At 45.3% G+C, this 25,024-nt stretch overlaps 1 protein-coding gene across 1 annotated transcript; it reads left to right on the top strand.

Annotated features, from left to right (window-relative positions):
* The first annotated feature begins 590 nt into the window (after positions 1-590).
* Positions 591-13,520, top strand: MAB21L3 (mab-21 like 3). Its single transcript, XM_033173785.1, has 6 exons — positions 591-693; positions 2,978-3,118; positions 8,409-8,700; positions 9,699-9,880; positions 11,465-11,659; positions 13,132-13,520. Exons 1-6 carry the CDS (start codon positions 646-648, stop codon positions 13,363-13,365), a joined length of 1,092 nt encoding a protein of 363 aa, XP_033029676.1. The 5' UTR covers positions 591-645; the 3' UTR covers positions 13,366-13,520.
* Positions 13,521-25,024: the final 11,504 nt, after the last annotated feature.

Below are 25,024 nucleotides of genomic sequence, written 5' to 3'. Positions count from 1 at the left end.
TGGTGGGTGCGCTTCAGTTCGTTTGCTAACGAGAGGCGGCTTAGTCTGTGTTTACAGTCAAGAAAGGCGAGTGCACTGGCAGGCAAGGCCCAAGTGGTGTGGCATTTACTGTCAATACTAGCAGGAGGCAGAAAGGAGAGATAAGGAGCAGAGGCCTTGCGCCGCAACGCCAAAGTGTATAAAACCAACGGCACTGTTGCAGAGAAGGGGTGGGGGGAGGTGGAAGATGATTTATTTTACAAACAATATAGGCAAGATTGCTTGACCGAGCAAGGAAGTGTATTGTGGCAGTCGGCAATGGCTGAGAAAGTGCGCTGCTTTTTCATAAAAGATTAGCCTTTTCTGAAACTCTTAAGTCTGCACGTGTTAAGATTGTTTGCATTTTTGAAAAAATGGAAACAATCGAACCCGTTTTCTTTTTGGAGGGGGTCGGACTGGGAATGTCCTTAAGTGCTAAGCTGAGCATGGGTGCTGTAATGCGGAACAAAAAGAAGATTTGCTTTCCTTCTCCATATGCAGGGAAAACAAGGTTTTTTAATGAAATAGCCAAGGAAAAGTGCATGTGAAAACCCCGCCTCGGTGTCAAGAAAACCCTGCAGGTACGAAGGATTTTCCTTGGAGATAAGTTGAAGACAAGTCCTTGCCATGAAACCACTCGCAGAAGAAGCTGTAGAACAATACATTCAGAATAAGGTAAGGGACATTGTGTCTCTTCTGTTTTGGAAAGGTTTGGAATTCTGTTTTCATGTTTATGAGGTAGAACCAGTGCTTTTTTTCCCCCCAGCCGGGGGGTGGGTGGGTACGCAGGGGGTACGCATACCCCTAAACATTTTGTGAATCTAAGTTTGGCCTCATTGAGGGGCAGTATTTCAATATGAGTAGGAAAATGAGAGTACCCCTAAACATTTCTTAATAGAAAAAAGCACTGGGTAGAACTCTCCAGGCAAAATACCAATTGGATGAAATTTTGGGAAGGATCAACAAAATCTAACCTGGGAGTGTCTCTTGCTCTAAACTACCCAATCTTGGATCTACAGTAAAATAAGGTTACCAGACGTCCCTGTTTCCCGGGGACAGTCCCCCGATTTACAAATCAGTCCCCATACAAAATCCATTGAAGTTGAAAAGTGTCCCCGGATTCATTGAAAAAAATCTGGTAACCTTACAGTAAAACCATTATGAACAAATTGAAGAGGAGCTGTGGTAGTTTTTAGTCCATCTGCTGGAGCCAAACAGGGCAGATGCTGTCTATGGAGAGATACGAATGGCTAGAATAATTTGGGGGGTGGGGGGTTCCTTCAGTTTGTCTTATCTGTAGGAAGACTTTCTTCATTAACTTGCCTGCTGAGGCAGGATTTTAACGGGGGGGGGGAATACAGGGTGAAAAGGGTTCAGCCCCTTCCACAAGTACTGCAGATCCAATTCACCTGTCCACAGCTGCACTTAAATTTTCAAAACACGTGGGAGATATTGTGCTGTCGTGTCTAATTTGGCCCTGATTTTCTCAGTAACTACTCAAACTGGGCATTAACAGAAGGACGCTTGGGGCTTGTCCATGTTTGAGCATTATGTAGCTGCTAATCCACTTTGCCCCCATCAGATTAGTCAGTCTACGTCCATACGTATTGGAATCTGTATATGAGGAACAACTTCATTCTTTCTCGTGTTTCCTATTGTGTTTTCCCCCCACCTTCTGATTTCTTGGTTATATTATGATAACTAAATACTGACAGGGCATGCACACCTTGTTGTTCTTGTTTTTTATATAGCCGCACAAGAAATCTAATTGACTTTGACTCTGCACATGATATAATTAAGTATAGTCAACACAATGTAATAAGGGATTATCAACAAACAAAACTTCTCCCCAGTGAGAAGACACCTCTTGAGAAGGAAAGAACACTGTTCTTGTGTGTTTGTTTTTTACAAAAATCCCCACCCTGAATTGGAGGACAGCAGGCAACTAGAGTACATTAAAAACAGGTCTGAAAAGCACAGATTCTCATATAGTTCATAGATACCAGAAATTTGATATATAGGGCAATAAATTTGAGTTCTGAAGCATCTTAATGCCTAAAAATTGTAATTTTATGTTGTGAACCGCCGTGAGATCTACAGATGAAGGGTGGTGTACAAATTCAAAATAATAATAATAATAATAATAATAATAATAATAATAATAATTCAATTGCAGCTGACACTTTCATGGGCAAAGGTCTGCTTTGTCCGGTGCATGAAGCGAAACCTTGAGGGGAAAGAGAAGAGGGTGTGTGTGTGTCATTTTTTTGTTTTTTGTTTTTTCAAAAGGCCAAGCAGTTCAAGCGATAGCTTTAGATGCTTCACAGTACAATGCAGAACACAAACGAATTCAAAGATCCAGCCAAGTAAATGTATGATCCAGTAAATTTGGGTGCAACTACCGGTACTCATAATTAAGCACAGGAAGCTCTACTGTGCAAATAATACCTAAAGGGGGACAACCCTTAAGATATTTCCCCAACCCAAAAGATTTGGGGAGGGAAGGGAAGTTCCGTTCTACAAACAGAATCCTTGCCCTAGCAGAACTACTTAACTGGACACCGCTCTCTGAACTGGAATTCCCATGTCATTTGCACCCAAACTCACATACAAGGCACAGCATGGTTCACATAAATAATATGCCTTCCAGCAGGTCTATGGTTCAGTAGCTTTGTTTGGTTAAAAGCTGTGGACTAGCTGCCCCTTGGGGTCCCTTCCGGCAGTCGTGGAGGAAGGGGCTTCGGTACTCGGGGTGGCGAGGGCGTGGCATGTCGCATGTGCGAGCGTCCCAATGGGGCGGTGCCCGCCTGCGGCAATGTAACCCCCCAGGCTGGCACCCGGGGAAGACCGACCTCCCCACCCCCTTCCTCCGCCACTGCCTTCCGGTTCTACATTTCTCTGATTCTGTGTAGTTTGGGGTCTGAAACACTGTAGTAGGTGTGTTGGGTTTTGTCTGCAGGTGGACCTGAGGCACCGAGCAGTGGCCAAAACTGTGGATGAAGTGCAAAAAATCATACAACGGCTTACCACCGAAATTAGCAACAAGGATTCTCGTTTCCAGCCGATTTCTAACTCTGGGATTCATAACGAAAATATGAAGGTAAGTGTGCATGGGGTCTTTGACTTGAACCAGGCGAAGGGCCTTCTTGGTTGTGGCACCTGCCCTGTGGAACGCCCTCCCATCAGATGCCAAGGAAATAAACAACTATCTGACTTTTAGAAGACATCTGTTTAGGAAAGTTTTTAATGACTGATGTTTTAATGCATTTTTAATATTTTGTTGGAAGCCGCCCAGAGTGGCTGGGGAATAAATAAATTATTATTATTATTATTATTATTAATTTGTGCACTCAGTGCACGAGCGATTCTGGACCCTACTCCTCATGGGAGCATCAACTGTCCATTATAGACTGCAGGATTATAGGAAGCTACACCTGGTGCCTCTGGCTTCTTGCTCTGAACTACAGTTCTACAATATTTAAAGGACAGTGTCAGGTCTGGGCTGTGGGAAGCAGTTTGTGGGCAACCAGGAGTCGTGGAATGAAGGTGTAATTCAGAACCAAAGGGCAAGCCAGAAGGTAGGATTTGAGGAGCAAACCAGAAGCCAGGACTGATGTACAACCAAAAGATGCAGGAACATGCTGGAACTCGGGAAGATTTCATTGTTTCCAATTCATAACCTCAATATTCCCTGAATAGGCTTCTATTACCACTCGTATTCAGCCACCAGTTACAACCAGACGCATACTTCCATGTAATAATTGAAACTGGGGCTGGATCTACGCAGACCTTTTTAACGTTATTAGAACGACATTAGATATATCGTTCTAAAACGTCACAGGTAAATTAAAAACGTTCCTTACCTTGTTTTTGCCTGTCAAAATGCAGTTTCCCTGCTGCCAGTTCCTGGTTGCTCTGCAGCGCCCTCTGGTGTCACATTTCAATGATGCATTATTAACGTTACAAGCAAAACGTAACATGCCCATCTATCTACGTTATGAAAATCATTCCTTAACCCTTCCTTAACGTTATACACCGTGAACGTAGATCTGTCCTGGGTGTACCATAGTGGCAGTGGAAATTGATTGAAAAGAATGGATGGTACCACTGGTGATACGGCTTTTGGCCATAGAGATGTTCTACTATGTACCAGAGAAAGTATGAACTTCTGAAAAGAATGCAGGAGATATACTACAGGTGATGGTAACTTAGGTCTGAGGCTGCAGTACTACTTAGCTGGGTGTATGAATTCAGTAAGACGGTGCAGATAAGGTCAGTAGGAGCAGATATGGTTAGGAGTCTGCTGTTCACAACAGATGCTATCTGGTAGCCTCCTTGTGTGTTGGTTATTTGCTGCCCAGACATTTCCAGGTCTCGCTATTTCGGAGTGTAATAGGAAAAATCTGCCCTTATTCCCTTATGGGGTACACAAAAGCCCTTGCAGGTTCTCCATTGGTAGGAGTAAAAAACAGAGGCTAACCAGAGACGATTGAGAAGCAAAGCAGCTAGTAAGCTTGATCTTTATTGAAGCTGTTGCAACAATGGTGTTTTTCAGGGGAAAAGACCCAGAACAAAGCAAGCATGCTCTTATAAAGACATTTCAAAATCCCTCCTGGAGTCTAGCCCACCCCCAGAAACAGCATCCAACCACAGAAGAGGTGTAACTCAAGGACGCCCCCCCCCCAGATACATCAGAGCTACATCACAAATTGGGGCGGGTTAGAGGAGGTAACTTGGGAATTTTCCACACCTGTGCCATCTCTCCTTGACCCTCCCAGACACACATTTCTGCAAAACAAAAAAGTTTCCTACCCTGGTGGATAGGGCTAATGGCTGTCCTTTGTGAGGGAAATGGCCCATCATCTGGCCCTCAGGCAGAGACTTTTCACCTCCTCCCTGCAGATGAAAACACTTGGCCAGCTAGGAGTCAAAATGGAGTGAGGCCTGTCTTTCTGTGCTGTTTTCAGACATGTGGCCTTATTTGTTTGGTAAATTAATAACATATATATATATGTAAGACCTTAAATTCTTACAACAGGAGGCTGTAATAAAATACTAGTTCCCCTAGCTCCCATGTCCAGATGCTGTGAAATGCACAAAAACACCAGTGTTTTGACAGTTTCTGCCACTGCATAGCAATGATGTGATTGCAGCCTGGTCATTTTCTTCTAAGAGATGTTGTGGGGCATGGCAAGCTTTTGCACAAGGTAGGGAGATTTGGAGAGGGTGGTCTTCAACATTCCTTCTACCTTGGCAATTCCATGATTTGATGAAGCTTCTTGTTCTATTTAGTAAGTAAAACCCTAAAACATCAACCCTTTGTAAAGTTTTTTTAAATAACTCTTGCAAGCATCCAGAGAAAGGCACAGTTTTATATGTAATGGTTGGAAGGCATGCCGTAGTGAGCGAATGTTTCATTTCTGCAGATCAACAGCGGTTCTTGTCAACTGACTAAATAGCTACAGCTGAAGAGCTTAACTTTTTTTGAGAGAAACTTGCCTTCGTTTTTGTTTTTAATTTAATATATTTTTATCCCACTTCCCCCCCCCCCAAGAGCTCAAAGCGATGTACATAGTTCTTACCATTAGTAACCTTACAGCTAAGTTAACTCCAGGTGAATGCAGCAAATGGTGATATCCAGGTAACATTTACATGCATCAGTGAGAAGGAGCTGACCCTGCAGACCTCGGAATGGTGGGGGTTAGGTTCTGGACAGAGGACTTATTTAGACATCAGACAGGCTGGTTCACTAGCATCATGTGAGTACTGATGATCATCACCACAGTACCAGCCCCAGGGATCAATAAGGGTAGCAGAAAATCCCAGGGACAATAGTTCTCTTTTGAAGTACCCTTTCTACATTCCTGGCTTGGGGCCAGGTTAGTTTGACATTAACCAGCAGCCTTAGAGGTCGCTGGCACGGTCGCCTTTGAGATGACTTATGGAAATTGGGAAACCCATCAGGTCTTGGCTAGGTGGCAAGCTGTGGGGTGGGGGGAGAGGGAATGAAATGCCCCAACAAGTCTCCAGACCTTGTGGCAAGGTGAGGGGGAAGCCAACGAATGGTGCTACCATTTCTCCCTTCTTCCTCCTCGCTTTTTCCTCACTTCAGTTTTTGGAGGCCAGAAAAACTGTCTGCGGAAGCGGACAAACGCCGGCTCCCTTGGCCTGTAAAGCGAGATGAGTGCCGCAACCCCAGAGTCGTTCACGACTGGACTTAATTGTCAGGGCTCCCTTTACCTTTGCCTTTTGCCAATTTTCAGAAACGGCACTTGCAGCAAGGGGCCATCTTATTTTAGTAGACTGGAGAAGGTTGGGAGGCTGCCACCAAAAGCTGTTTTTCAGCATTGCAAGACATGCAGGGATGACTGCAGTCCCTCCTCTCTCGCTCTGCCCCGGGTCCCCCATTCACCTCTCTTGCAGGCAGATAAGGTAGAAAGAGACTGAACTGACATAGCAAGCAAAGACCACCAGTGGGGGAGCTTCATGCTCCAGCACTGGGGGGGCGGAGAACAGGCGAGGGCAGGGCTGAAGCGCGTCCTGGGGGCGGGACGTGCCACCTGAAGGGGCGTGGCGCCCAGCGTGGGCGGAGGGGCAGCCACGATGGCACCCCACTGGGATCGCACTGCCGGGGTTGAAGAATGGACAGTGAAATTGAATGAGTACGCAGAAATGGACAAATTAACGGGAAGGATCCGGGAGCAGCGGGACCAGAAGTTCATCAAAGACTGGTCAAAGTTTACGAGTTACTTAAAAGACAATATACAATTGAATACGTTAATAGGATTTCAAGAAGTTTTGTAATTAATTTGTAGAGTTATCATTGTAAGTAGGATAGTAGTAAGAAAGAAATTTTCTTTTTGATATTGTAAGCAATGGTTGATTTAAGAAGTATAAGGTCAAGTCATAATGTAGAAAGCCATGTGAAGGGGTTGAGGGAAGTCATGGTTTGTTAGCCTATGATGAATGTAAGAAAATTTTTTGTTTGAATGTGGTATTAATTGTAGTTTAGTATAAAAAGTAATAAAAATCATGTTTGTTTTAAAAAAGGGATCGCACTGCCGGGGGCGGTGCGCTCCCCCCCCACTCCTCTTCCACCGCCAGTGAAGACCACACAAGGGTAGAAACTAGCTCAATGCTGTGTTTTCCTTGGTTCCTGAAGGATTGGACAATGTGTGCTTAAGAGTGTATTGGAAAAAGTTCCATCTCCAGGCTGCAAAGCTGGCATCTCTTTGGATTTCACCTTACCTAGCGATTTGCATTAACACCAGCTGCATTTTTAGTTAGCCAACTAATCGCCTTTTACTGCGTTCTGTTCTGTCTACTTCTTTCCTTGCTGCCTCTCAGGATCAGCCAGCCTTACTGGCCAAGTGGTCAGCTCTACTTCATGGGAAGAGCCCCTTCCACCCATCTATCCAGGTACAAGCACCTTGCCTAGGTTCCGTCCAGGTCCCCTCATGTCTGCTCCCTCCCTTGATCGCCACCACTCTCACTCCACCAACTACCCTAACTCACCTCTTCCCTAGCCAAGCCCTCCCAAAATGTATGAGAGCACAAAATCATGCTTTTAATACACCTGCTGCCTGAGAAGTCTCACCTGAAGAAGGGCGCTTCACATTTTGTGAGCCCTGCACATTTTGCTTGACGTATTATAGTCCCTGGGCTTTACATACCACAGAATTTGTGATCCCCAATAAAGCCACGTGGGACTTCTTTGCAATGGCACATGAACAATAAATTCCAACTGAGGATTTCCATCCTTGTTTTATTCAGACCTCTGCTGTTGTTTAAATTGGCCACTTTTCTTGCTTTCAGTGTCCCTCCCTTCTCACTGTGCTCAAACTTCCCCAAGGATGTTAAGCCCTCAAATATTCCATAGTACTTTACTCAAACACCTGCTGTTGTTTCAAACCACCATTTCCCTCTCGGTTCACTCAGTAGCTGCATTACTTAAAACTCTTCTGTTGTTTTAAACTGCCTCTTTTCCCCTCTCAGAGTTGCCTGCTCCTCACTCTTCTGCCATGGCCATTGCTGTTGTGCAACCTGCCTTCACTTTTGCTTCCCTATCCCAACCTGATTTCATGCAAATCCAGGATTGTGATGCGGCACTGCCAATCTTCCAGTGAGGATTGCTTGATGGCATTCTTACATTATTATTATATAGAGAGATAGATCATTTCCTCACTGTTAGCAGATGTAGTGAAGTAACCAAGGCTCAAGTACTTAACATATATACTTCTGAGTAAGCATACTTAGGATTGCATTCAGCTGTGAACCAGGAAGCCTCCAATTCAGATCCAATCCATGGAAGTGTGGACAAGCCCAAAGTCTGTTCTAGTTTCCTGGCCATCCTAGCCATTTCCTGTTCCAACCTTTCTGAATCTGTCTAGGTCTTAACACCCGGCCAGTTCCTCATCACCGTCCCCTTGCTTGGCCTGTCTGGGTACAAAGAAGGCCAAGTACGGCACTGGCGCTACTACACGACGCATGGAGCCAAGCTCCTGTCTCCTGTCAGGGACCCGGAGGAGTTGCAGCAGTGGCTGGAAGTGGAGCAGTTCTCCAAGAGCCTCCAGCAGTGGCACGAGGCAGATGTGAACATCGAGGGCGACCTCGTGCCTGCCAAGGTCCTGGCTGTCTTCCGAGAACTTGTGGAGAAAGCGATCGTATCTCACAATCTCGCGGGTGAGTTCACTGGGGTGGGTGCGAGAGGAAGTGCCTCAGGGTTTTTTTTGTAGCACTTTCCCACAATCAACCACAAGCACTCATGGCCTCCCCAAACCTCTGACAGATATTTCTGCCAGGTCCACACACACACACACACACACTCACAGCAGTGTTGTCCTGGCCCTCATGACAGACCATACCACAAATCACCGAATTGTGACTTGCAGTTATTTTTAATGATCATAGTTTAGATCATATTTATTGTAATTAAGAGTGGATTTTTGTTTAATTATTATTTGCTGATGCTTTCAGAGTTAGTTTTATTGCGTACTATCACTGTGTTTCTCCTAAAATAAGACATAGCCATAAAATAAGCCATAGCAGGATTTCTATGCAATTGCGAAATATAAGCCGTTCCCCCCAAAAATAAGCCATACCCCGAAAATAAGCCATAGTGACGTGGCACCTCCCATTAAAACAGCCTGGAGAGGCGTGGCTATGCAGTGTACCGATGCGACGTGGTTAAAATAAGACATCCCCTGAAAATAAGCCATATTGTGTTTTGTTGAGGGGAAAAATATATAAGACGGTGTCTTATTTTAGGAGAAACATGGATTCTAATATATTGTTGAATATTAATTTATTTTATATAAGTCATTCTGTTTAAAAGTTATATTTTGTTATGACTTTCTGTGTTGGATCAGATTATTGTAAGGGGCGTGTTCTCAGTTGTTTGTTTTGTTGCTGTAAACCGCCTTGTGCAAGTAAATATAAAAAGGCGGTATACAAATTAAAAGTGAAATGTGACTATAGACACAGACTGGCAGAAGCATACTGTCATAAGGGATTTTTTGGGGGGGGGGACGCCCCTAAACCCAAGAAATTAATGAATGTCAGAATCCAGCTAATATTGGGGATAGAAAGCGAAAATGCAAGCTGCAGAATTGTGGCAGGCGAGGAATCTGCTGCAGTCCAGTTTCTGCTGACAAATACCCTTTTGATACCCCTTTCTCCAGACCGAGTCAGCATTTTAGAAGGCTTCAGCCCGGTGGTCCATGTTGCTGTTGAGACATCTGATGTCCAGGTTGAGGTTGAGCTGGTTCCAACGATTGAGATCCCAACTTGTTGGCCTCAGAAAATCAAGTGGCCCCGATGTTTCAAGCGCTGGCCTAGCCAGGAAAAAGTGCAATGCGTCAAGGTACCAGGCCAAGATGCGACTGTGATTTTAGCTCCAAACCGATCTTGCAAAGAGGGGCATGTTGAGGGGTAAGAGAGCAGGATTTAGGCCAAGGGTTCTCCAAGAGTGCGGTGCGCCACACTGGTGTGGCAGGAGAGGATGTATTTCTTATCACTAAAAAAAGTCGGTGTGGCACGAGCAAATTTTTATTCTGAAAGTGTGGCCCACAATAAAATAAAATAAATCAGAACCACTGATTTAGGCCATAATGATTTGAACAGTTAAACTAATATTCTGCTCCGGCGTTCATAAGCAATACTGCCTTGAGCCGTGGAGACAGAGCATAGCCATTATGGCCAGTAGCCTTCGATAGCCCTCTCTTTTATGAACTCTAGGTTGGCAGACCCTCGAAGGGTCCCTATTTTCCAGGGACGTCCCTGATTTAGAGAAGCCGTCCTGGTTTCTGATTTGATCCCAGAATGTCCCGCTTTTCCTTAGGATGTCCCTATTTTCATTGGAGAAATGTTGGGGGGTATGGAGTTATCCAGCCCCCAAGGCATCTGAAGGTAATCCTGTATGGGGAAGGGTTTTTTTTGTTTTTTTAAGTTTAACATTTTCTTATGTTTTTATATATGTTGGAAGCTGCCCAGAGTGGCTGGGGCAACACAATAAGATGTGAAATTATTGTTATGGAATGGGACGTCCCTATTTTCATGTGAGAAATGTCAGAGGGGGCTGGGACTTTTCTCCGTCCACTTTCTGTATGCCATGCCTAGAGACAGGAGAGTGGTGCCAACTGGCAGTGGAGACTTGCAGCACATCCCTGTAAGCAAGGGAAGAAAAACATGAGTCATTTTCAAATCCTCTACTTACTAGGGAGAGGTGGCCAATGTACACAACCCATAAAAGTATGAAGAGGGCACCATTTCTATTTAATGTTACAAGGTTGGGGGAAGATTGTAACTTCCAGATCCCTCTTGACTAATTGCTTTTAAGACCCTATACACTAGATCAGGGTTTCCCAAACTTGTGTCTTCAGCTGTTTTTTTGACTACAACTCCCATCATCCCTAGCTGGCAGGACCAGTGGTCAAGGATGATGAGAATTGTAGTCCAAAAACAGCTGGAGACCCAAGTTTGGGAAACCCTGCTCTAGACAGTGTCTTCTCCCATGTTTCCCCTTTCAACTGCTAAAATATGCCTCATGTTTTCTTAATCTGGACCAGTTAAAAACTATGGTGGCACGTGAAAAGCTGTTTATGTTCTCTTCTCCAGATATGCATCCAGCCCCCTCTTGCTGGAGGGTCCCCAAAGCCCAAGCCTTAACACAGCTTCTAGATATCCTGTGAAGGCAATGGGATAAGCATGTAAACGTTGCTTTTAATTTAGCATATTTTAATACGTTTTATTTGCATCATTTGGTGCCTTTAAATCTGTTTCAGAGTATTAGTAAGCACCCTGGACCCTTGGGATAAGTTGATGGATTGAAACAATGCAAAGGCTGCTCCTATGGAGATGCTCAGCGAATCTCTCAGCTGTGAGGGCACCCTCTGCCTTCTTTCTCCTGTCTTTTCCTTGCCCAACTTGCTCTCCTTCTTTTCTGCAGTCTTTTGGCTTTGACCTCTTGGCCTCTTCCAATTACCACTGGTACCTGAGCTTCTCGAGAGCTGAGCACATCCTGATGCAGGGACTTGATGAGGACGGCGGTTGCCGCATGATGTGCTTCCGGGTTATGAGGCAGATGAAGGAAGATGTCTGGTGTGCAGGAAATAAGCCAGTCCTCACAGCCTTCCACCTGCAGGTGTGTGTGCCAGGCAATGAGGCGTTGGAAAGGGGAGAGAGATCTGTACCCCAAAGACAAGAGGAGCAGTTTTGGAGGGCTGGCTACTTAACATTTCTTCATTGCCTGTGGTTTGCTAAGGGCTGGACAGAACACAAGGCAGATGACTCTCTCTTCCCCACACCGCAGGATCCTACTGGGTGGGGAAGGAGATGAGGCAAAGGTCGTGTTGAAAGAGAGAAGAAATGGGTAGAGTCTCCCACTTTCAGCTCTGGCTCCATCCACCGTCGACCTCTGACACTTGACAGAAAAAGGGTTTTCCACCCTTGATCCGGGTCATTTCTCTGACTAGATGCCATTATACATATGTGCTGGCAAGCCCCCATGTTCTCTCTTCTAGATGGGACACTTTCTGCTGACCCACACAGGGCCAAACATTACACAATAGGCTTGTGTGATGGAGATGCCAGGTGTGGTGCTTCTAAACGTTGTGGTGTGTTTCTAGGCTTACAGTTATGGAAACAACTCCGTATAAACCTGAAGATATACTATGTAGGCCAGACACTAGCACTTCCCAGAGATGTGTGAGTGAGTTTCAGGGAAATCATTTTTGGCCCAGATTTTGTGTGTGTGATATTGTGTGTGGGGGGGTAGGAAATGGTCTTGTCCTTTGTTTTTCTGGCAACCAGGCCCAAGCCAACCCCCACCCCCAGGCTGTTGTCATCCCGTCCTCCCGTCCCCGGTTGACTGAAAACCCCAAATTCTCCTGGGTATCAGGGGTTCCAACTTCAGCAACAAATGCAGCAGGCAGAAGAAGATGCAGGTGGCAACTTACTTTTCATGCCAGAGCAACAGTGAGCTTCACTGAGAAAGCTGTAACATTTATAAACTACAGTGGTACCTTGGTTCTCAAACTTAATCCATTCTGGAAGTCCGTTCCACAACCAAAGCGTTCCAAAACCAAGGTGCGCTTTCCCACAGAAAGTAATGCAAAATGGATTAATCCATTCCAGACTTTTAAAAACAACCCCTAAAATAGCAATTTAACATGAATTTTACTATCTAATGAGACCATTGACCCATAAAATGAAAGCAATAAATGATGTACTGCAGTCACACAATCAATCAATCAGTAGCTGAACTGGGTTCCACGCAGTCACAAAAACAAAACAAAAAGAGCCGCAAAAACGAAAATTCGAAATAAATAGTAAAAACAGACAGACCTCAGTGTAACACTAAAAATGGAAGTGTGGCACTCAAATCGGAGCACGTTCAGCTTCTGAAAAACATTAGCAAACCAGAACACTTACTTCCGGGTTTGCAGTGTTTGGGTTCCAAGTTGTTTGAGTACCAAGGCGTTTGAGAACCAAAGTACCACTGTATTTACTTCAAGGTTGGGAGCGATCCCATGTAGACCGTATCCCAGCTGCCCCCCCCCAGCACTTCCTGTGTTGTTGAATTCAATTATTGTGCCTCACTTGTGTCTTCTGCAGATGGTGCTTTTCTGGACGTGCGAGAAGTACCCTCGCTCCAAGGACTGGTCCTGCTTCCGCAAAGGCTTCCTGCGGATGGTTCGCAAGCTGCACAAATGTGTGAGCCAGCACTTCCTGAAGCATTACTTCATCAAAGGCACCAACCTGCTGAAGTATGCCAACACCAACGACCTGGATATGGTAGCAGGCAAGCTGGCTGTCTTCTTGGAAAACCCTACGCTTCCTCTGGACTGAGAGAGATGGACAAGCAGACTCCTGAACCAGGTTTTGCCCTGTTCCTTAGTTCCTCCGTGTGGTGAGTAGTGAGGATAGAGGCAAACGGACCTACATCTGGGAGCAAACTCTTCTGTCTTCTGCTTCTCCGTGATTAGTCTCACCTTTTGGATCTGGAGCCAGCCAGCCTCTTTCGCAGAAACTCAGCCTGTTGAGACTTGAGAGTGGATGGGCAGGGGTCCTGCCTACTTCTATTTTGTACCTTCTCCAGGTGGGCTAAGCTCGAAAGCAGTTTGCCATGTTTGGATCCAGAGCTGAGCAATCGAGAGAAGCCACCCTGTGTTTGCTTCTCCCGGTCAGCAAAATTGGGGCGAAAGATACAAGGACTGTTGTGCGTTTATCAATGTGCTAAAAAGTTGGTGGGGAGCACCTTGAAAAATCTGATGGGGTGTGTGTGTGTGTCTCAAAGTCCTAGATCTGTTGGTGAATGAACCTTACTTGTTGGTTCCTAAATATCCCCGTTGCTTCTTTTGGTTTTCCCTCCTCCTTGCCCCCAAGGGTTACCTTCTCTTGTTTTTAGGAATAGCCAATGTCTGACTGCATGGACAGCAAGAAATAACAATAACAATTTATTATTTATACCCCGCCCATCTGGCTGGGTTTCCCCAGCCACTCTGGGTGGCTTCCAACAAAATATTAAGATACAGTAATCCATCATACATTAAAAGCTCCCCTAAACGTATATATTCCCTAAATATATATAAATGAAAGGAGAACCATAATAAATGCATCTGGGCAATCCATGCAACTGGATCCAAGTCAAAAAGCCTGCTGGTTATGATCTTGTCTGGAAGCTAGTGGAATGCGTCGCTCATTTGAGTTTGTGTTCACAAAGAGCACAATATCTGCAAAATGTAACATGGGATGTAGCCCTCAGGTGTGTGAATGAGAATACAGGCTTCCAATGTTTGTTGCTACCTTTGTTCATGCCATGTTACCGGGTTTCCTGCAGTGGCATTCAGAAGTGGTCCTGACTGCGAAGGGATACTTATTTTTCTGTGCAATGTTCAGGTTTTTTTTTAAACCAGAGACCCTTTAATGGTTCAATAGAGCGCATGCCAAAATAAAATGTTTTTACCTCAATTGGTTACACTTGTGGACAGCCGATGGCATGAATAAACAATGGTCAAGGTTATTTTTAAAAAATACAGGACTCTCAACTGCTCAGGCTTTTTCTTACAACACTGTCCCATTATCCCCATCACATGAAGCTGTAGTCCAGCCAATCACTGAACTGTTTCCAATAGCAAAATTTTTTTTAAGTTAAATGGTAAAATATCACATGGGTAGTTGAAAGTTGCATCTAGTCATAGTGCTTACATGTCTTTCAGGTGATTCGGTGCCAATGTAAATCTTTTCCACGTGCACAAGACAGTTAAATGCAATTTTTGAATTTTGCTTAGAGTGCAAAAGTACTGTACACAAAGGTGGGCCTGAAATTAGAGTCAGACGTGCTTGGTTTTTTTGTGAGGGGTATAGGAAAGTTGCCTGGGTGGGTTTAAATTGGGTGTGTGTGTGAATGTTACCTGGGTGGGTTTCTGTGGGTCAGCACGGTTTGTGGGGAAGGTTTGAGTGGGTGGGTTTGGTTTTTAGGAAAATGAGCCGTATCTCAAATCTTGAAATGGCAGGCGACTGCTCTGCTAGAGAGAGAGGGAGAGGAATGGAGGCAAGGATGACAAGAAGAATATGTGTTTAGTTCAATGTGCTTAGGACTTGTTCCAGTAGGGGATAAGAACTAAGGGGCTTTGCCATAGACTTTGTGGAAAGGGGTTTTGAAAGGAGAGACAGCATCACATGCTTACAGTCGTACCTTGGAAGCCAAACGGAATCCGTTCCGGAAGTCCATTTGACTTCCAAAACATTTGACTTCCAAGGCGTAGCTTCCGGTTGGCTGCAGGAGCTTCCTGCAGCCAATCGGAAGCCGTGGAAGCCCTGCCAAACGTTCAGCTTCCAAAAGAACACCCACTTACGGGTTTGCGGTGTTCGGGAGCCAAAACATTCGACTGCTAAGGTGTTCGTCAACCAAAGTACGACTGTATTTTGAGAGGGAACATTAGGTACCAGAGACAAGATACAAATATCCCTCTTTTCAGACCCAGTGTGACTCCAAAGTGATTCTTATTCCTGAAAGATTGATCTGGCAAACTCTCTCTCACACAGCATTGTGTCTGGCAACCCTGTCAAAGTCACAAAACATTGCTTTCCCTTCAGTAGCCACCAGATGGTGGCAGTGTCTTTGCATAATCGGTGCCTTGGCAGAAAGCAAAACTCCTGCTACTGACGTAAAGGATAAAACCACACACACACACACACACACACACACACACACACACACGATACAAATGTTGAAATGCAGTTTGAAAGGGAAGGAGTGTGCTAAAGGGGGAAGCAGAGGTCAACCCCCCCCAAACACCCAGAAAGCTGGCGGGGGGGGGGGAGGAGAGTTTCAGGGCCTGACAAGGTCACACAAATTAAGGCATGGCTGAAGAAAGACTACTTCAAAACAGTAACCGTTTCATGGAAAGAGCAGAAATGAGGGTCATGCCTGCGCAATTTATCTGAACCACTCTTTCAGACTCATCTGTCTATTTCAGTTATTAGGCCTCCTGGTTTGCTCAGGAGGCCTCTTCTCAGATGCAACGGTACAGGAAGTATTGCACCCCAAGCACCGGGACATAATTAGCCTGGAAAGTGTGACTAGCATCCTTTGGACCCAAGGGGGCTTCTGAAAGGAAGATTCAAGGAGAGAACCCCTTTTGCTCCAGCTCTGACGAACGTGGCTTCAGCTCATTAATCTCAGACCAAAAAGTACACATTTCCCCCCTTACTTCTTGTTTCCATTTTTGGCAAGGACAGCCATGAAAGGCTGCGAATTCTAGGGAGAACCAGGAGAGGAGAACCAGCTCTTTCCCCTCTGTTTGAGGGGTTGTTTCCCCACACAAAATGCCCCTGAGCTTCTTTTCATCCTGCGACAAAATCTACCTTCTGCAGGTGGAAATGCAGTTGAGGGGAAGGGAGTTGACTTGAAAAATATCTGCCCTCCCTCCTTCCCTCCATCTTCTTAAAGTCTACAGCTTCCTGCGGCCGGTCTTTTAATCAATAATAAAAGTGGAAAACGCTATACAGGTGGCATGTCATTTGGGTTTCAAAAAAAGGAATGGGAAAGTCCAGCTCTCACTGGTGATAATCCTGTGCCCAGGCTATACAGCAAACAACTGTTTTCAGGGCACACCGTATTTTTGTGGTTGTAAGTTGTTTTGAATTGTTTTTAATATTGTGTTAATACCATAACCCATCCTAGGACCTTAGCTTGAAGGGCAGGGAATAAGTCAACAATGATGATGATAATAATAATAATAGAATTAAAATCCAGGTTTATACCTGGTTTTACAGACAGGGTGACCTCCTTTGCCTTCAGGTTCCCATGTAACGGGCAACCTCCTTGAGAGGGACTGATCTACCATCATCTCTAACAGTGCGTCTGCAGTTACAGGTAGGTAGCCGTGTTGGTCTGCCACAGTCAAAACAAAATAAAAATAAAAAAATCCTTCCAGTAGCACCTTAGAGACCAACTACTTATATACTTGAGTATAAGCCTAGTTATTCAGCACATTTTTTGTGCTGAGAAAGCTGCCCCTCGGCTTATACTCGAGTGAGGCGGGCGGTGGGGGCGGCGAGAAAGAAGCCCTTTCTCTCCGCTCGTGCCATCACCCGCTCTCCCCAGTCAACCATTCCTTAAGAAGTGTACAAGAACGGCGGTTCTTTTTTCTCCCCAGGCAGCTTGTTCCATTCCTGAACTGCTCGCATGAATGCAAACTTGGCAAAGGAAGAAGAGGAAGGAGCAGCCCAAAGGGCTGCTTTCAGGCTGCTCATTCCTCCTCCTCCTCCACAGCGGTAAAGGTGAACTGGCTTATACTTGAGTCAATAAGCTTTCCCAGGTTTTTGTAGGAAAATTAGGTGCCTCGGTTTCGTGTGGTATCTGAAGAAGTGTACATGCACACGAAAGCTCATACCAAGAACAAACTCAGTTGGTCTCTAAGGTGCTACTGGAAGTGTGTCTGCACCGTGCCAAAAAGAATCCAAAACTTGTGCTTAGGAAATGTTTATAGTAATATGCATTGTGCATAACAGCAAATATCCTGTGTGTCATATTATTCTTAGTGCAATATGTGTATATTACAGTAATTGCAACGGTCTTTTCCCCCAGCAAGCATTGACAGTGGGGAGTGAGATGGCATTGGAACGGAAACGTTTCTAGTAATACGCATTGTGCCTAATAACAAATGTCTTGTGTGTCGTATTATTGTTACTGCCGTCGTCATCATTATTATTAGTGCAATATCTGTGTATTTACTGCAATGGTCTCCCACCCACCCAGCAGGGCACGAGATGGCATGAAGGCAAGAACACAGGTGGGTTAGGAGCCCTGGGGATAGAGGGAGCTGGGCAGGACAGGGCTCTCTATCCACAGCCTCTTGCCCGTTTAAACAGTTTGCTTTACCTGGAGAGACTAGAAGTGTGCCTTCTCTACGATTCAAAACCTGAAGTCCCAATGAGAACATAGGATGTGCTTGAGCTCCAGCTAGCACAAAATGGCATGAGTGTGTCAGCTGAGAAGTCCCTGAAGAGGCCGGATAACTCAGGCTAGAACTGATTTGTATGCAGATATGTCCTTATTTAGCCTCTGGCAGCTCCTGCCTTAGCATTGCTAATAATTACTTGCTTCTTCCATAACTCCCCCAACCTAGCCTTGCATTCCTGGCCACCTGTAATTTACATGCAATGTGGCTTGGTGCCTGAGTATTTTTATATCCGACCGTTCCTCCAGACAGGACACCAGTTGCATTTCCTTCTGGTTTTACTCTTTTATATATTTTGCAGTGAAATGGCCTTACTTTGTTATAAAAAGGGTGAGGGGGAAGCAAGCAATTGACCTCTGCTCAAGTACGGACAGAAATTGACTTAATTAAGAGGCGATTCTGAACTTGCGGTACCCTTGAACTGTGCTGAACAAAGGCTGAACCCACAAAGAGGAAGCTGTAGGTCCGGCATTGAGATTGCACAATATTCTTTTTAAAAGGGTCACAAATCAGGTCAGAAAAAGTGCAATGGTTTGACCACAAAGTTCTGTGGGCTCCATAAAAACACAGAAAAAAAGGATTGCAAGGGCTACCTTGGAAACAATTTGTAAACCTTAAGGGTGTGTTGGCTCCTGCCAACCTAGCAGTTCGAAAGCACGTCAAAGTGCAAGTACGGTAGATAAATAGGTACCACTCCGGTGGGAAGGTAAACTGCTCTGGTTTGCCAGAAGTGGCTTAGTCATGCTGGCCACATGACCCGGAAGCTGTACACCGGCTCCCTCGGGCAGTAAAGTGAGATGAGCGCCGCAACCCCAGAGTTGTCCACGACTGGACCTAATGGTCAGGGGTCCCTTTACCTTTACCCTTTACCTGCCAGACTGAATCTTGCAAGCTGCATGCAGAGCCTTCTAGATAGATAGATAGATAGATAGATAGATAGATAGATAGATAGATAGACAGATAGATAGATAGGCACTCTTGCCCTCCCCTCTTTCCACCTGAAGGTAGCCAGGCAAACCTGGAGACTGCAGGTCCACCCTGGATGTCTGGTTAACACCCAGCACTTGTGCAATTCATGGTCAAACAGCCCTCCACTGAAACTGCAACTAGTGTGTCATCACAAGGTCATGTTAACATGCTGAGAATGTTAACTGGCAAGTGCAGTGGTACCTTGGGTTAAGAACTTAATTCGTTCCAGAGGTCTGTTCTTAACCTGAAACTGTTCTTAACCTGAAGCACCACTTTAGCTAATGGGGCCTCCCGCTGCCACCGCTGTACAATTTCTGTTCTTATCCTGAAGCAAAGTTCTTAACCTGAAGCGTTATTTCTGGGTTAGCGGAGTCTGTAACCTGAAGCGTCTGTAACCTGAGGTACCACTGTAGAGGGAAAGGAAAGTTCTGTTGTTGAACTTGGGGAAAAGAACCGTGCAAGTGTTTTGCTGGTTCCTCAGCTCCAAAGTCACCTCTCAAACTCTGCTGCCTTTTTAGCTGCCAAAGTTGGGTACAGTGGATGTGGATTGACAATTGACAATCGTTTCCTTTTTTGCTGGAAACAGAATTCAACCTTGTTCATTCATTCATTCATTCATTCAACCACACTGTTTTGGTTGTATGGCTTGATCCAGAGAGCAATAGACTTGCTCAGAAGGATATGTCAATATCTCCCTTGCATTTTTTTTTTTAAATGTAAAAGCTCTTCTTTTAAAAAAGAAATGCATTGGTCGAGCCAAAAAGAGACACCTTTTTCATAATATTTGTGAATGCCTTGTGAACAGTTTTTTAAAATAATTTTCTGCAACTAAGGTAGAGTTGACAATCGTTGAGTAGCCTGCTGTCTCCATCAACATTTATCCATAGTTGTCTCCATGGAATTAGTAAGCAGATCCTCTATTTGAACATATTGTACCCACCTGTTTGAGTTTTCGTATCAGTAATGCCTTTGTCTGGCACATTCTTCAGTCTGGCAGCCCCAGAGACGCTCTCCTTAAGCAAACATGTCAGAAGGCTTATTGTTCTCTAGGTAAGTTAGGTAAAAACTTTCCATAATAAATAACTAGACCTAACAAAGACACTAGTATTAATTCCCGGGCATCATTCCCTCCTTTCAACTACTGTCCTTTCTGCTTGAAGACACAACCCAAAGATTCTGTCCAGTATTCAAAAGTCCTATTTCTATTCTGCCTTTCAATATAACATTTCCAGGTAGCCTTTTCTCTGTTTCAGCTTAACTTCCAAAAACCATTTTAAGACTTGTTCAAAGGCTCCTCCTGTTTAAATAAGATACTTGGTTTGAGGAGCTCTTTGTTGTACAGTTACTTCTAAAGCATGGTTGGTAGGCCTCAAAACATTAAAAGTAAAACATTTTAAGCAATATCAAAAATTTATTTCCTTAGTTTTCCGTATTGTACGTACGAAAACCTTGGAGCAGCTGAAGACAGTAGCAATTCTAAGGCTTAACTGTGCTTTTTGGTTGTGTAGAAACCAGAGGAATCTGTATGAACAGATTAGACTCAAGTAGCATACCTATCTCTTCCCAAAGCCAGCAGGTTGGGGCAAAGCCAGCAGTCCAACTTTAAAAGGGTGGCATGGGGGATGGAGCACCCTAAATTCAGCATCTGAGTTATTCTGCTCCTATTTCACGGCCTACAGATGGGTTATTTGTTTCGGTTAAGTTCTGCTCAATCAGGTAAAGGGACAGCTGTCCCCAAGCCTACCTCTGGTTTGCCAAATCTAGGCAATGCTTACATTTGTAGGCAGAAAAAGAGAGAGAGAGAGAGAGTCTGCTGCAGGAGTCAGCTCAGGCTTTTCTGAGCGGCAACTGCATGTATATACAGCTTCCACTCCGCAGGGAACACAGACACTCCCCTTCTGTTTGCAAAGCCAGCAGCCCTGTGTTATGGCAAGGCACCAGCCTGACATGTGAGCTGCTGTTGGGTGTTCTGGTCCGTGGGCAGAACGAGCTCTGCCAGCGGCACGATCTGTTCCAGGTCAATCGCTCAACGCGAAGGATGCAGGAGGGGCAGGGCAGGCCGGTTACGCAAGTCCTCTCCCGGACGGCTCACATTTCACGGCCTCCCTGCCAAGTAAAAGAAACGAATGGCGTAACAGGCTATAGGGAACAGCTCTATAGGCAGGTGCTGTTATGTCACTGCACGCTAGGGAGCTCGTCCGGCACAGATATGTAACACCCTGCTACGCAAGGGCCCTAGCGTTCCTCCATCCACTTTGCTGGTCTTCGCACAACAGCAGGAGTGTGACATGAACACTGCATATTAGTGGGGGCTGGGGGGTACGATCTTGCAGCGAGGGGAGGGTTGGGTAGCAGGTAGCTGTGCTCTTTGTAAAACCACAGAAGCGACAAGGAAAAGAAAGTTTCACAAACTGGAGGAAGGGCCTTGGTGGTCTTTGATCTTTTTTGTTGGTCGATAAGCATATCTGGGCTTATTGCAAAACAGGAGAGCGCCCAACCAGCGAAGAATTGTTTCAAATGTACAAAGGGGGGGGGGGTTTCCACAGGATGAGGGGCAGAGAGAAGAAGTAAAATACAGGTGAAACTCAAAAAATTAGAATATTGTGGAAAAGTCCATTTATGTAAGCAATTGTTTTCATTAGCTACTGGAGTTTAATATATGAGATAGACTCATGACATGCAAAGCAAGATATGTCAAGCCCAAAGTTGAAATTGTTAATTTGGGGTTCTCATCAGCTATACGCCATAATCATCACAATTATAGCAAATAAAGGCTTGACATATCTCGCTTTGCATGTCAGGAGTCTATCTGATATATTAGTTTCACCTTTCAAGTTGAATTACTGAAAGAAATGAATATTCTAATTTTTCGAGCTTCACCTGTATAAGGACCTCTGAACGGATAAGTCCAGTCAAAGGTGACTATGGGGTTGCGGCGCTCATCTTGCTTTCAGGCCGAGGGAGCCGGTGTTTATCCGCAGGCAGCTTTCCGGGTCATGTGGCTAGCATGACTAAACCGCTTCTGGGGCAACGGGACACCATGACGAGTGCCAGAGTGCATGGAAACGCTATTTATCTACTTGTACTGGGCTGCTTTCGAACTGCTAGGTTGGCAGGAGCTGGGACAGAGCAACGGGAGCTCACCCTGTCGCGGTGATTTGAACCGCCGACCTTCCGATCAGCAAGCCCAAGAGGCTCAGTGGTTTTGACCACAGCGCCACCCGCGTCCCTTCTAAACTGTGCCTTCTAAACTGCATGAGAGTCATATCCAAGAGGCGCCCATGCCACTTGTGGACCCACATTTCATGCAGCGCTGGCCAGCAAGAGAACAGCAAAACCACGTTGCTCCCCAGGGATGGATAACTGAGCTTTGGCCATTGCTGCTTCCCTCCTTCAAGAATTTGCCTTGGGTTCCAGAAAGCACCCTCATCTATGCTAAAGTGTCAAATAGGGAATGATGGCAGCCTAGGGAACTTTGACATGACTGGTCTCACGACATCTGGGCAGTTTTATCCTAAAGTACCTCCTCCTATGTTTCGTGTTCCAATCCATGTATACGACGTACTCTTACTATGCCAATAAAGGAGGTTGATTGATTGATTGACATGGCTGGTCTCTCGAGAGGCAGTTGTAGGAGGAAGAGAGCAGATGGGGTTGCTGCTGTTGTTTACCTTACCTTCCACTGCTATAATAATGGTCACAGGACCGAGCACACTTGATGGATGTGCCGTAACATCTCTGAACAATCTTGTTAGATGCAATAACTAATTATTCTAGGAGCAAGTACAGGCAAATGCCTGCCTGCAGGGGGAAGATTTCAAGAGCTCCTGAAACAAGGCAGATCTGGCATTGTCTTCCTCATGTGGGGATAAAGATGCTGCTTCCCCACTGCCCAGTCTGCACACCAATGATATGCTGTCTCTTTATGCCTTCCTTCTAACTCCCGAATATTATATTTGGAGATGGGGAAAAGATAATGCTCAGCAACAGCAACAGGAGCCCCCGCCTTTCATGGTTCCACCTGCAATACCTCAATATATGAATTTAGGTGCTATCAAAGCATAGTCGGGATGCGGGTGGTGCTGTGGTCTAAACCACTGAGTCTAGGGCTTGCCGATCGGAAGATCGGCAGTTCGAATCCCCGTGGCGGGGTGAGCTCCCATTGTTCAGTCCCAGCTCCCCAGAGTGGCTGGGGAGACCCGGCCAGATGGGCGGGGTATAAATAATAAATTATTATTATTATTATTACTCCTGCCCACCTAGCAGTTCAGAAGCACGTCAAAGTACAAGTAGATAAATAGGTACCGCTCTGGCGGGAAGGTAAACGGCGTTTCCATGTGCTGCTCTGGTTAACCAGAAGAGGCTTAGTCATGCTGGGCACATGACCCGGAAGCTGTCTGCGGACAAACGCCAGATAGAGCGAGATGAGCGCTCAACCCCAGAGTCGTCCACAACTGGACCCAATGGTCAGGGGTACCTTTACCTTTACCTTTAAAGCACAGAATGGAACTCATCAGTTGCTCGGTCCCAGCTTTTGCCCACCTAGCAGTTCGAAAGCACAAAGTGCAAGTAGATAAATAGGAACCGCTCCGGCGGGAAGGTAAATGGCATTTCCATGTGCTGCTCTGGTTCGCCAGAAGCAGCTTTGTCATGCTGGCCACATGACCTGGAAGCTGTACGCCAGCTCCCTTGGCCAGTAACACGAGATGAGTGCCGCAACCCCAGAGTCGGACATGACTGGACCTAATGGTCAGGGGTCCCTTTACCTTTACCTAACACCCTCGTCATAGGGTCAGAACAGTGATCCATCCAGCCTCCAATGGTGATCTGATCTGCATGCTTGCATTAAAAAAGGGGGGGGGGGGTTCTGCACAGCTTAGCAAGCAAGTTAGTCAAAGGTCAACCTCATAGCTCAGTTGGTGCTGATAACGCCAGGGTTGCAGGTTTGATCCCCATATGGGACAGCTGCAAATTCCTGTGTTCCAGAGGGTTGGACTAGATGATTCTAAGGGTTGCTTCCAAGTCTGTGATTCTGTGATTCCTCTACTGTACTGTACGGAAATCCAAAGAAGAAAGAATGATGGTGTGTTAACAGTGAGCTTAATGTTTGCCCAAAGGCTACAGACATCCAGTTTTCCATTTGGTTAGAGTATTACCCGGTGTTCTTTTAAGAGGCCGTAACATATTGACTGTCCATTTGATTCCACCCTAACTTATGACTGGTTACTGTTAGGACCCAAAAAAGATGTGCCAAACTGATTTTAAACATACTTGCCCACTTACAGCGGAGCAGTGGAAATGTACCAAATTATTCAGGAAATTATTCTGGCTCCACCTTTCGAGTGCAGAGCTTTGTGGTTCCTGAAGAGCCTTCTGCAATTCACAGAGCATATTGAGAAATCTTTCCTTGTTTTATCTGGCAAACATCAAACTTATCTAGTGGAGAATTACCACAGTTTTCTACTTCTTTTCAGAATGATCACATGAGAACTTCCTGAGGGCACTCTTGAACGTCAGTGAGTAATCTGTATTCCTGGATGCATATTCACAATCACTTTTCTTTTCTTTTGCAAATTCCAGAATCAAATGAATTGCTGCAGGGTGTATCCCTCATTCCCCATTTCTATGGAAGGGCGTGCTGAATTCTTGGGAATGCTTGCTTGAACAAGTGTTTCTGAACTATACCTTACAGCACAATCCTATGTTTACAGATGTAAGACCCTTAAGCAAGCAACTTTAATTAGTTTTGTTGTTGGAATCTATCTGTAGATCAACAGGTTCTGTCCTATAAACAGGGTGGCAAGGACAATAATGTTACCAATTTTTCTTTTATTGCAGAATATTCTGCCGTGTCCGTTCCGTGTACATGGTGATGACCAAAAATGATGCTCGTGAATTTCTTCTCCCATTCCAAAATTCAGTGAAAGAAATATTCTAATCTTTCAAGGGGAGAGGAAAACACTGCTCTCCAATAAATTATTGTGCCCTATGGGACGCGAGTGGCGCTGCGGGTTAAACCACAGAGCCTAGGGCTTGCCGATCAGAAGGTTGGCGGTTCAAATCCCTGCAAT

This window comes from Lacerta agilis, chromosome 16, assembly GCF_009819535.1.
Source record: "Lacerta agilis isolate rLacAgi1 chromosome 16, rLacAgi1.pri, whole genome shotgun sequence".
Classification (NCBI taxonomy): Eukaryota; Metazoa; Chordata; class Lepidosauria; order Squamata; family Lacertidae; genus Lacerta; species Lacerta agilis.
Note: the sequence above shows the minus strand (reverse complement) of the source record. Positions and strands in the feature narration are given on the sequence as shown.